At 38.1% G+C, this 13511-nt stretch overlaps 1 protein-coding gene across 5 annotated transcripts in view; it reads right to left on the reverse strand.

The window, feature by feature from the left end:
• Positions 1–13511, reverse strand: part of LOC131689698 (cyclic nucleotide-gated cation channel alpha-3) — a 520080-nt gene that overhangs the window by 179311 nt on the left and 327258 nt on the right. For all 5 annotated transcript variants that reach the window (XM_058974953.1, XM_058974954.1, XM_058974956.1 and 2 more), the window contains one exon: positions 12806–13154. In XM_058974953.1, the coding sequence (XP_058830936.1) occupies positions 12806–13154 (349 nt within the window). The remainder of the gene's footprint in view (positions 1–12805; positions 13155–13511) is intronic.

Consider the following 13511-nt stretch of genomic DNA (forward strand, 5'->3'; position numbering starts at 1 on the left):
GTCAAGCATTTTCTTTCTTGCACTCGTTTTGAGCACTAGTCCAAACCAAAAAGGATTTACTTAAGTGAGTATAGAACTTTTGTTGGCCGATTTAGAATTAACGATAGTTTGCAGCTAACACTACTGTAAATCCACTGCACCATTTAGATGTACGGCAGACGTTTACAAATCGAATATAATTGCCATGATATTCGGCATTATCACACACATTGACTATTTCTCAGATGATTTTACCATAAGAGATTGAGCGCTGAAAACGTTACCCCGTAAAATCACTATTTCTCATTTGTCACTTCATACATTGATTTATCGTAAATACTTTGTTTGCAACACTTTTAGAACTTTGTACGGTGAATATTTTTGCTGAAGTAACCAAGTTATTATCTCGTCTATTTGAAAAATTATTAACCATTTTTGTTGAAAAATACACCATTTTCAAAAAATAATTATTTTTTTTACAGAAATAACGCTCCCGCAGTTTTTTCACCAAAAACTAGAAAAGTTCCGATCTTTCAAATAAAATTAAAAGATTGAAAATCCATTTGCAATGTTGGAAGATATATAGCTTTGAAAAACACCATTTTTGTTTTGAAAATCGCCTGTAACTATGCAAACAAAAGAGATAGAAACTTCATGGCTTCGGCAAAAATGTTTATTTACAAAAGTTTTAAAAACCTCTAAAACAAAGTATTAGCGAAAAATTAACACATAAAAAGATATTAATAGAAAGCGATTTTTTAAAGAGCCACCCTACCTTAAATATTGCAAAAATCATAGCACATGAATCATTAGAGATAGCCACATAGTTTCTTCAGAAAAGTTGCTTCAATTTGATTGATTTATAATTTTGTAGAACATTATGTAGCTGAATTTTACATATCTAAGAAGTTGATACGTTGAACATTCTAACCACAAGGACCACCCTAATTCAGCTAAGATAAAAAATCGGCAAGAAAGTTCTAAGAAAGTTTGCCGAAAATACTATATATCTAAAACCAACGGTTTAGGCGCAAATAGTTTTGTCTTCCTAAATACAGCTTTGGGACCATAGTGCAGTGGTTTCTGGGGTGCTAGATGCTGCTTTGGCAGTTGTCAATATGGACTGAACAGCTGCCACAAATTTGGCAACCGTTTGTGGTTCAGGTATTGGTATTGAACACTCTTTTTTGGGTTAGTTTACCGTGGATTCGTTGGCAATCGGTAGAGATGCATTCTCCTCTGTATCTTCCGCGCAAGGTTGTCCGTGGTGTGCTGTTTGATTACAATACTTGCACGTGGGAGTTTGCCCCTCATGTGTGCATAACGTAGTTTGATTAATAGTAGCTTCGTGGGTTTTGAGTTTTATAGTCAAGTGGAAGGGGATAGGTTTTTCGATCCGCATCCTCACCACAAGAACACCGTTAGGGAAGAAATTTCTCCACGTATCACGTGTAACTGATTCTACTTCGCCGTATTGCGACATGTATTTTGCGATTAGATCAGGAGGGGTACGTGGTGATAGGTCATGTAACTTTAGATCTACATAGTCTTTTCTATATAAACGGGAATCATAATTCCAACTTTATCACTTTGAGCCACGTGCTTTAAGTTGTTCTGCAAAACGAAACTTTCGGCTTGTGCAAACGTGTTGAATGATATGAGTACGACATTACGAAGATGATGATACTGTAGATACATAACCTCCTTTAGCTTAAGCTGCATCTTCAGCAGGTATTCCCCTTCACGAAAACTCAATCTTATTGAACAGAATTTAAAGTCAACGACCGCTGCGTTGGGTCGGAGCAGAGATTTTTCGTCAACTTTACTCATGATGGCAAGAATAAATTAAAAGTTTCCTTTGTTCTCGAGACAATGCACACTAGATCGAGAGCTTGCTAGTTTTTGTTCACTTGGTTCGATTGGTCATTGCACAGTGAGGTCATGCACTAAATGTGACAGGTGGTGGTCCTGTTGATTACATTTTGAACTTAGAGATTATTCGTATTCTTAAAATGATATATTGGGAAGCACTTGAAATATATTGGGAATCATGTTTTTGGAAGTATAAATGTTCTATAGAAAGTCATACAATTAAATTGTTCTATTCCCTACTGTAGGAAAATGTATATGAAAGATCTAATAAGTGAACTAATTATTTGTTTATCAATTACTTCTAGTGTTCTCTGAATCTGTAAGTAGTTTTGCGGTAAAATTTCTTGGGAATTAATTATTAGCACTAAGCTTATTTTAATGGAATCCACATTTGTTAAGTCCAAACTGTAAACAAAAGGACCAGATCCTGTCAAATTTGTGAGGTTAAGGCATTTCATACAATGGTCAATTGTACGTCTGACTTGGGCAGAAGTAGAAAGCAGACTGAAGTCAATTCGTTGATTAGTTTATGAGTTATCGTTTTCGCCAATTTGAAAAACGCGGTTTCGAGAAAAACGCTATTAAAAGGTGTCCGACATAGAATTGCATCACGGAAAAAATGCTGTAGAAAATGACCCATTGGATATTTTCTTTTGAAAATTTGGGTTGAAATAGTTTAGAGTGTATTGTTTACACTGTATTTTTATCACTGTCAGTTTTTCGAATAATATTTGCCGTTAGATTGAAATCTGCGTGTATTATAGCAAATACGCGCGTGGAATGCATGGCTGTTCAAAACAAAATAAGTTCAGCGTGGCCACCGAAATTGCGAGAGACCTTTCTAGAGGTTCAGTACTAACAAGTAAGCGGATAAAAAAGAAGTCGATTATTTTTGCCCTCTGCATCAGTCGCCCCCCTTAATTCAAAATAACAGTGAAACGCAATTGAATTTCTCCATCAAACAACAGGAATTAGTATTTCTACTTCGACATAGAGTATTTTTCGGTATCTCATCATTATCATCATATTAGATTGATATACACACTGAAGAAGACCATACATCGTAGTCGAAATACTAGTGTCTATTGTTCGATGATGAAATGCAACTACATTACATGTTTGGTGGTGTTTTGTAATGAACGTTTAATAATTTAGCAAAAAGATGATTTCTGTAAAGTTTTTGAGAACGACAAGGGCTGTTTGATAATGTAATGATTAAATTGGATATCATCCGCTAGGCGACGCTAGTGAGCATACATCTTTTTATTTCACTATCAAATGATGGCAATTTAGTCTTCAGCAAAGCTGTTCGAGATGTCAAGGAGATGGTGACAGATTAGTTTAGCATACTCTCACTATGCGGCGCTATTGAGCGTGCAAGCTTTCAATACATGGTAGATTGTAAAATAGCCCAAAAAATTTATAATTTAGAAAGATGTCTAAAAAAAATTTTTTTGAGGGAGTGTAGGGCTACCCGGCGCTTGAGAGCTAGTAAATATTTGATATTCAAAATGAAAAAGGTGTCAAAAAACAAAACAAAAAGATGGGTGGATAATGGCAGAGACATAACCGTAGTGAAGTAGAATACACTTTAGGCTGTTAATACAAATGCTACAATTTTGACTATCTTCTGATAGGTTGTATTGAAACCAGCTATTTCGTTATTTATAATGGAAATACCGAAATATCAGTAGATGTACATCGAAATCTAAAACGTTCGAAGATATTTATCCTCATATGGTAACCCTGAAAAGAGAATTTAATGAAAGTGAAACAATCCATTTTAGAAACAGTACACCCAAAATCCGACGAGTGTGTTTCGATTACTTTTGGGTAAGATTCTATTGTCTTTTCGGTAACAGACCACGCAATTACGCATTGCGATATTAAACTCATATTCCCGCAAAAGTAGTAAACGGTGGAATGACGAATTTCGGTTGCTGTTCATGTATATGCATCACACAATCAAACACTTTTTCAGTATGTGTCAACCTCGGCTCTGTTCGCATGTAGAATAATTCGGTCGATTTCTATAATAGTATTAGTACCGAGTCAAACCAACCGAAATCCTGGCGGATATCCAACCAAATTCAGGCTGGAATCTACCTCAATATTGGCAGAAACCAGCTCGAATTACGGATTTTTACTGGGTAGGTTGGATAGCGAAAAAAAATTTTAGGCGCTTTCCGGATCCGGCCTAGTTGCCAGATCCGACACAGTTCCCGATCCGGACCAGTTCTTGGATCCAGACCAGTTTCCAAATCCAGACCTCCCGGATCCGGACCAGTACCTAGATCCGGACCAGTTCCCGGATCTGGACCAGTAACCGGATCCGGACCAGTACCTGAATCTAGCCCATCCCCTTTTCCCCTTTCCTAGTCCGAACCTGAACCAGGCCCGGACTTGGAGCTAAGATCCAGACAAATGTCTGGATCCGGACCCTCGGTTCGGACACATGGATCCAAACCATAGGTCTTGCTTCCCGTAGGGGAAGATGTGGTAAAACGCACCCCCTAAGGAAATGTGATCATAACTAAGCTATAGAACATCAATTCGGAGAATTTAATTAATAAAATCGTTTAGCCAACATTTTCCTCTGTAATCAAACCCTTTGCAAAATATTCAAAAACATGAAAATAATTCAATTCTTCAAAATCATTAAAAATCACCTTTTGAAAAATAAGCGGGGCAAAACGCACCTGTGCGGGGGCAAAATGCACCACAACAACGGAGCGTAATGGTCGGCGAACAAGCAAGTAGTTTTGTTTTCTGACGAGATTTCACAAAAGTGTGCCATTAAATAGCCTTAGGTTATGCAATTGGTAGGTTTTCAGAACGATTTTTCTGTTTTCTATTAAAAAGCAGCAAAATCAGAGATGAGGCCATTTGCCCCCGATGGAGCAGAGATATTAATTTAGCAAAAAGTTAATTACTTAGTAGATTTTTCATATGTAGTGCGACAGAATAATGAACAACGGTATAAATAGAACCGGAATGCTCTAATATAATAGTAAAACAGTATTTATAAGAGCGGAAAATCCTTGTTGCACGAGCCACAATAATTACATGAGAAGAGTACGTTATTGTGTTTTATTTATTTCTTAACCTGCTATTGATGTACGGTTATCAAACTTTGACAGTGTATGTTTAATATGGCGCACTTCCGACTGGTGTTACCGTTTTCTAGAAATTTCCAGCTGTTATCGATATAAACAAGGGGTGCATTTTGCCCCGGGGCGCGTTCTACCCCATCTTCCCCTAAATGACGGGAAGGACTTTTCATGTTTTGCGCAGTCGCTATCTTGCTTTTAACGTCCGTGATAGAAAAGAAATTTCAATTTAACACCGGCCGTAGTACCCCACCACTATTCCGAGTCGTTTTTTTCTGACTGTGCTTTGAAGCTAGCCGAGTGTGAGCCGATCTTCAAATACGGAATGTGTCGTATAGAAAAATCGAACCTCGTCTTTATCCCCATTGTGTTTACTCCGCTTGAAGCGCAATACAATGACAAGCGAAGTGCTACACACTTCCAGACAATCCGACGCGTTAATATTTATTGAATAAGAATTGATGAAACGTGAGTGCGACGCAGAGAAGATTTGAATTGGGACCGTTTTAGCATGAAACGTCTTGCTATTATAGCAATTTTTTCTTATTACCGTAAAGGTATTACGGCCGAGTTTTGGGTGTAGAGAATCGGATATACTTGTACCGTTATTTCGTTATTTGCTTTAGAAATACCGAAATAACTTATTTTAACAACCTTTCATAAATTAGTGAAAATTGCAGCATTCGTACTAACAACGTAATGTGTACTTCATTATGGTAATGTCTCTGACGTTACCTACCCAAATTTCTAATCTAAAACAGAAAAATTGTTCTGAAAACCTAATAAATGCATAACCTAAGACGATTTCAAGCTACACTTTTGTGAACAGAAAACAAAATTACGTGTTTGTCCAACGAGCTTTCTGTCCCGTTGTTGTAGTGAATTATGCCCCCTTTTTGTGGTGAAGTTAACCCACCGACATGACAATCTATTTTTAGACTTGGTAAGAGAGTTGACGTAAAAATTGGTAACTCTACTGTCAGACGAACATTTGTATTTGCCAGTACGAGCTACAAAATTTTGCCTCAACTCTCTAATAATCGGCAAAACTGTCATGTATTGTTTAGAGTTCCTACATAAAAAGTCTGGTCAAGAAAAAATTGACAGCCATATCCAGTGCGCCAAAACGGAGCCCAATCCTGCTCTACCACAGTTGATGACACTTGTCGTTCCTATTCCAGGCCGTGAGAGCGAAAGAGATGAATGATTCGAGTGTGCGTTTATGTTGTTCGAATTATTGTTTCTCTCGTTTTCATATTTTCGGATCATGGCTGCCTTTTCAGCTTTGACGTTTAGTTGAGCTAGAAATGTGATCGCTGATGCAGGTTTTTTTTTGTCGTGCTAACAAGAAGCTGAAAAGAGTCAGCCATTTTTCTTTATTTTCCTGCCCATCGAAAGTAATATTCTGGTCCGGTTCTGCAGGATATTTTTGAATCAGCTCAGCACGCAACCTGCAGAAGAAGTGCTGGGTAGTAAAGCGGCTCCTAAGAGTTGGTGTTACACGTGAATCGGATGAAACCCTGTTGGAAACAGTTTCTTTAACAGATACGGACCCGGAAAACATAAGTTCCAGTAAATTGGCTGGAATTGCGCTTCAAAATCCAAAAAAAATCTTTAAAATCTTTAAATTCTGCATAGGTAAGCTTTAAAACTAACCATGTTTTACATGACCACGTCCAGACGTCTTTTTGTTTTCTTGTTAGACGCACAGGCTGCGGTTTCGATACGCGGATGACAGCTACCTTTCCCGCATTCTTGCTAATTAGTTCGCACCAGGGGAATTTCCTGCCAGAAGCAGTTTTTCAAACGGAGCCGGAATAGTCTAGTTGAATCGGATAGGATTTCTGTCTTAGAAAGCCGACAATACATCTTCATAGGTAAGACTGAAAACTATGAGTAGATTTTTCCCGGACAAGACCTTTTGCGATTTTCTACTTTGGCTCGGATTATCAAACGTGAACTTTGCTGCCTTGCTTTGCGCAGCCTCTGGCTCAGATCGTCACCAGTTATAAGCAGGAGAGGTCGCGGTTTGTTGTAGCATATTTTCAGATTTTTATTCAGGGACAAGTGTAAAGGTTATTTTATTATTCCAGTTCAAAAGTGGAGAAAGGTGTGTTCCGTACTCTTTGGCTAAAGTTATTTATGGAACGATGCCAAATAGAAATTTGTATTTGGTGAAAAAAAAAATTGTTATAATTAGCGAGTATATTTCTGAGTTATGAATTTTATGGTAATTGTCTAGTTTAGAAACTTTAGTGACAGAGGCCCAATTCTAGTAGATTCGAGTGTGTATTTTCGTTGCGAGCGGTTGACTCTCGTAGAGCTCCCTTCGAGTCGGTTAAATTTCCTCATTTTCAGCACAGTTTACTGCCTACCGGTTATCGAAAATGTGAATAACGGTGCAATTTAATGATTATACAAAGCGAAGTATGGCTTATAAAAGCATTTTTCGGCATATTTTCGACTGATGCGAGTGGTGACAGTTTGTGAAAATCGAGTTTCGGCAAAAGAAAAAAAAACTTTTCCTCGCATTACGGGCCGTCCATTCCCGATGCAAGGACAATAAAAGTGCACAGAAAAAATCTAGAAACACAGTGTACATTCTGAAAATAGTAAAAAATGTTTTTTTCAGAGAAAAAAACGATCCAAAAAGTGGAAAAATATGACATATTCAAATTATTACCGTTTTACCAGCGACTAGCGACTACCAGGTGTCGCCCCAAAATTCTTTGCCCAAAAAATAAGTGGCAAACCAGCATGTCGCTGCTGAGCCGATTTCGTCCGCGTCCCTTATCACCTATTTTTATTGGGCGTTTCATCGGCGGTGCTATCTTTGAAAATGAGCCGCCTTGGATATTCAACTGTTTTTTTTGCTTTCTTATTTTATTGCAAATAAGGGGCCGTACACAAATGACGTAGCTTTTTTTCGGCGATTTTTGACCCCTCCCTCCCCCCACGTAGCATTTGGTCACAAAATTCTAACCTCCCCCTCGTAAATAACGTAGCATTTACCTACCCCCTCCCCCTCGTCCCATGCAAAGCGCCCGGGAGATGAAAAGAAATTGCATGTTTTTCAATTATTTTAAATACATGTCCTTTCAAAATGTTTGACGACTTTTATCAACATTTTCATTATAACAGCAAATTGCGTGCAAAATAAGCCCATTTCATGACAAATATAGTGTTGATAGTTTTGTATTGAATTTTATAAGTCAAAGGGAGCATGAAGAGAAGTTCTCTCAGTTCACAATCGTGCAGCCGCCAATGATTGTAAGAAGCATACGTTCATCTAAATTACTAAATTTTGTTTGGATGAATCCGAAGTGAAAATTTAATTCAGCTTTCAAACTAAGTCTACTAATTAGCAACATTAGCTAACTAATGTAGCAAGTTAAATCCGCATACAAAATCTTTTTGTATTTTCGCGAACTTGCAATTCCGAGAATCGTAAAATTTACCTCATGAAAAAACCGCATCAAAAGTAACTTGTTTAAATTTAAATTTATTTCTCTTGGGAATGGATGATCATTAAATTGTTTTCTCTAAACAATGGGTTTTAAACTTAATGCTACGTCGCACAACTTCTGACCCTACCCTCCCCCTCGTCACACTTCGTCACAAATTTGGTATACCCTCCCTACCCCCCAAAATGCTACGTTATTTATGCATGGCCCCTAAGTAGAGGTTTTGATTATTTTATATTCGGGATTGCAGATATTTTGTCGCATGGAAATTTTGGGTGTTCGTTGATGTGATGGCACTGTAAGGGAACACGTATCCGCCGGTCGGCCGACTTTTCTTTGCACTGAGCAAACTAATTTCTGTGTTTGATCCACAGAGCATTCAATGTGCATAGGGAAAACACATGGCCTTATTTGAGTGGAATTGACAATTTGCAAGAGGGATCGGGGTTGGTTATGTCAGCACGAAGAATAAGTGTTTTGCTGTCATGTTCATTGGTAAGCTTTCAATTCTATCTCATGCCTCCACGCGAGTCTAGGTCTATTGATGACATTTGGTCCTTAGAACGGCGACGACTGGCTGTCGGCCTTCTGCTGATAGTGGCAGAATGCCACTCGAGCGGATATAGCCGAGAAGACAACACCGTAAAAATGAATAGTTGTTCGGGGGTCGGCTCCAATGGGACTTTGATTTGACTGGTATCGATGAGCGCGGCACAGTGGTCCAGATCCTGGAAAAGCTGACCAAATGTCAATATCTCGTGAGATTAATCGCCCTAAAAGTGAGATCCGAATTTTATTTTTTCAAATATTTCATATTCAGGATCAGGGCATCTTCGGCAAAGTTTTAGCAAATAGCAAGATTATCCTGAGCAAGATCCACGATCTAGTGTACTAAAATGTTAAGAGATTTTTTGCGCATTATAGTATTGAACAATTTTGTAGAACATTTCAAACATGTGAATGTCAAAGAAAAATAATTATTAAGTAAAAACCGCTGTGTAGAGTTTTTCTGTAAAAAACGTTTGATATTTCAATTAGTTCAAGAAAAGGACATTTCGTGTCTTCAACAAAATTTCGTGTGATGATATTTGCTAAAACTTTGCCGAAGATATGCCGATCCTGAATATGAAATATTTGAAAAAATAAAATTCGGATCTCACTTTTAGGGCGATTAATCGTTGATTTGTCAATGGCAAAAGCAGGGGCTGCTTATGTGCAGAAACTTTCCCGAAGACATCACTAGCCTAAAATGCAACACTCGCGAGATATTGACTTTTGGCCAGCTTTTCCAGGATCTGGACCACTGTGCGCGGGCCAATACGTACTGAAAATTCACCGCGTCTGTTTTAATGAATCTAATTTCAAGTTCCGTTATTGGTAACAAGTCCGTGCATCAGGATAACGATCCTCTGTATTTCCCCTAAATGTTCGATATAATCGTTCATATACGTGTATTTCACAAACAATCCGATTTGGAAAATAGGAAATACTTTCGTTGATTTATAACATGTCAAGCTATCATAACTCTTTGTCTGAATAACGTGTTATCACTCGGTAGTTTGCAACCCAAAAATATATCGCAATAAATAGTGATCTGGCCCATTACACAGATAAGATTAGCTTTTCTAGGCAATACTCCCATTTGTCGGCTGTGTGGAGTTGAAATTGATTTTATTTAGAAAACAGGATACTCTAGGTAGTCGGCTACCCACAGTTTAAAAAGAATCAAAAACTAAACAAGATGTTCTTATTTGAGCGATGGTGTTCTCGAAAACTAACTAAACTGCTACCTAATAAACCGTGCCTTACAGTTCGCATCGCTTGTTTCGAGCGAATCCTAGACCCTATTCCCTTCCAAAAAACCACCAACTCCGCGACCCCTTTGGATGAGTCTGATGAATCGCCGTCCTTCCTACTTAACGGAAGCATCAACACTTTCCGTCTACCTAATCCTTTATCCTTTATCAATTGAGATGGGGGCGGTCGGCAATGATGACTATCATGCTGTTGTGTGCAATCGCCAAAATCATCGTCACAACGCAACGCAACGCAAAGCAACAACGGCAATAAATCAGTTTGCATGCCTGTTTTCACACTTCTTAATAAAATTTAATATTAATAAAAGCCCCTCTTACTACGAAATCATTATACATGTGCAATTCCAACTATCTACAAGAATAGTTTTCAACACAAGAAAAAATAAAGAAAAAAGGCAAATACCTTCTGTATAAGATTCCGTATTTTATTCAAACGATCACCGGGTAAAATCAGCACCGACACGATAGAAAATACGAAAAAATTCGTCGCGTGATTGAAAATTACAATTGATATTGAAGGGACCATCTACATAGGGAGAGATCGAGATAGAGAACACATTGGTATTTTCTTTCTTTCAAGACATCATAATGCATGCCGCGAAACGAAGATTGATGCTCGTCTTAGGAGGTAGCAGGGGAAGACAACGTAAATATTTGTTCTGTATTTTTATTCATTAGCTTCACAAAGTTTACAACTGTGCAAAATTGTAATCAAAATTATTTTCACCACGAAAACAACATTTTCGTACTATATTGTCGAAATTGTGTAAATATTTCTCATTATATAGAGTTATTAGTTCGTTTATAGAGATATTAGTTGGGTTCATTTTATAGAGATATTAATTCGGTTGTTAATGTTCCTGCATATGAGAAGTTAACTGTTATTTGCTTATGTTTACAATTTCCCCAATCCCCAAAGTTGGGGTGAATATAAAAAAATCATTGCTTGCTTTGTTTTGAATGTTTCCGTAACATCTCGAAAAGGGGTTTGTCCTAATCTTTTATATATTTGCATTTTTCGCTAAACGTGTGTGCGAAAATGATGGAGATGATACGCTGTACACAGTAAGGATTTAAAAAAAATCATTTGCATAGTATACGTAAATTTATAAACGTTTTAAAGCACTTCGTAAAAATGTTGGCTAACATAATTTTCTCTGATTGATCGAAAATTTCGTTTCGGCGCTATTATATATTATATTTAGTATTACATATTTCATGGGCATTATATGCATTATATGGCCAAAATTGCTTCGAAAATCGAAACATTCAAGATACCATCTTAAAAGTTGGTTTGGCTAATCCCATTAATTAAATATCAGTTACGAGATCGCAATTTTTTGTTACTTTTTGAATAATACAATCTTGAAAAATGCACATCACATGATTCCTATTTCAGAAGAGTCCCTGGAAAACGGCTTCACAGCTTTAAAAATAAATATTTTTGCAGATGAAAATTTTATTTTTTATATTTTAAATAAAATGATTTGTTTAAGGATATCATTGATTAGATTACCGTTCTGGAGATTAAATATGATATTTCTCTACGGGGTGCTCTCTCCCTATCCACAACAAAATTGACCAATTTTATATTAATTTTTAAAGGTGCTCGAAACGTTTGTAAACAAACATATTGTTAAATATTCCGCTGTAGTGTGCAATTTTCTAAAAAATCTCATGAGTATACCAATAATTGCACAAATTTTTGTGGTGAAGATATAGCACATCCAGATGAATATGCCAAACATGAGTTTTTTTACATTGGCTGATACGAATATAAGAGAACATATCAATACAAAACAAGCAAATAGTCATTTCGGACTAAATGCCCTAATCGTCAATCTTCATTCCATTATGTATCCACTATATGATGTGCCGACGGAAAAAAGATCACATCGACATAAAGAGAAAAAATTGCAGGTGAATTTCAAGCTAGCTACATCGAGATAGGGAGATATCGAGATAGAGAAAATATCGAGATACGAAGGTTTTTTTCACAGGCAATCTGAAGAGACTTACGAAATAATCGAGATAGGCAGCCGGCTGCCCAGAGCAATTATTACATGGTAACGCTATTGGCACACTTACTAATAACTCTCCTCTTCCCGTGATACATGTGGAGCTGCAGAGGATTCCTCGGTCTCTAGTAGCAACATGTATCGGACTAACATTCCTTCCTTTCCCAGAAGATCTGCATTCGGACGCGGCCGGCGTCGGTATTGATCAGCATGCAGGGATCAATATAAATTGTACAATGTGGCTCATCATGTTATTCCCAAGCATGTTGTTCCAATCAACATTTTGCAACCCAATTTGGTTCTGGTCAATAACGCAGTAGCAACTACGGGCGATCTCTTATGCTTATGCTTATTCATATCATTGCGATCCAATTTCGCTCAAATTTGGTACAAAATATTTTGTGGTACCCTGATGGATTTCATAGCAGACGGTGGAATAAACTCCAACATTGCAAAAATAACTGCCACCCTAATGAACCCTCTCCACAGTTCCATAAACGGCAAAACGAAGATTTTAGGCACTGTCAACCAAAAAGCATACTTACATGTATCGATCCGCTCCGTTGCAGGTGCTTCCGGGTACGCCCTGTGGCACCAGGTGGTTGCTGGACGCCCGGGTCGCCGCCGCAGCCATCGTGTGCGCGTTGGACTCCCGGGGCCCAGTTCTGCTCCACGAGCCGAGCAGCGGCTGGTCGCTGGCTTTCAGCTTACTGCGCTCCCGCTTGCGGTCTTTCCGGGACAGGTCCATCTCAGATGTGGTGGCAGAGACATGGGAATGCAGCGGTCGGGACGTGCCCGAAGCCGCCAGGCTATCACGCGACGAGAAGAAACCTTGCTGCGAGATGCTCTGGCCTAACTGGGGACCGGACATGCCAAGCTTGGCACTCACGATGTCTGTTGATGAAAAAAAACAACACAAGGAAAATAGAACGAGATAATTTAAAACGTCATTAGGCATCGATACTTTTTAGCAGCAGCTACATATTAGGTAACTGAGACAATGTTTTCAGTAGGTTGTATGGACAATGAACATGAATAATAACAAAATGAATAAGATGTAGGCTGTACTTGATAGTCACGTAAAAATAAACGATAAACGGCAAATCAGTTATTCCTGTTATGGTGGCGGTCTCCACATATTTTAGTCGTCTCAATGTTCTAGAAACGTGATAACCATCAGCAACGGAAGCAGAACAGCACCCCTAAAGAACACGGAAGCTTGACTCTTTAGTGGAAACCTCACAAAAATCC

The sequence above is a fragment of the Topomyia yanbarensis genome, chromosome 3 (genome assembly GCF_030247195.1).
Source record: "Topomyia yanbarensis strain Yona2022 chromosome 3, ASM3024719v1, whole genome shotgun sequence".
NCBI lineage: Eukaryota > Metazoa > Arthropoda > Insecta > Diptera > Culicidae > Topomyia > Topomyia yanbarensis.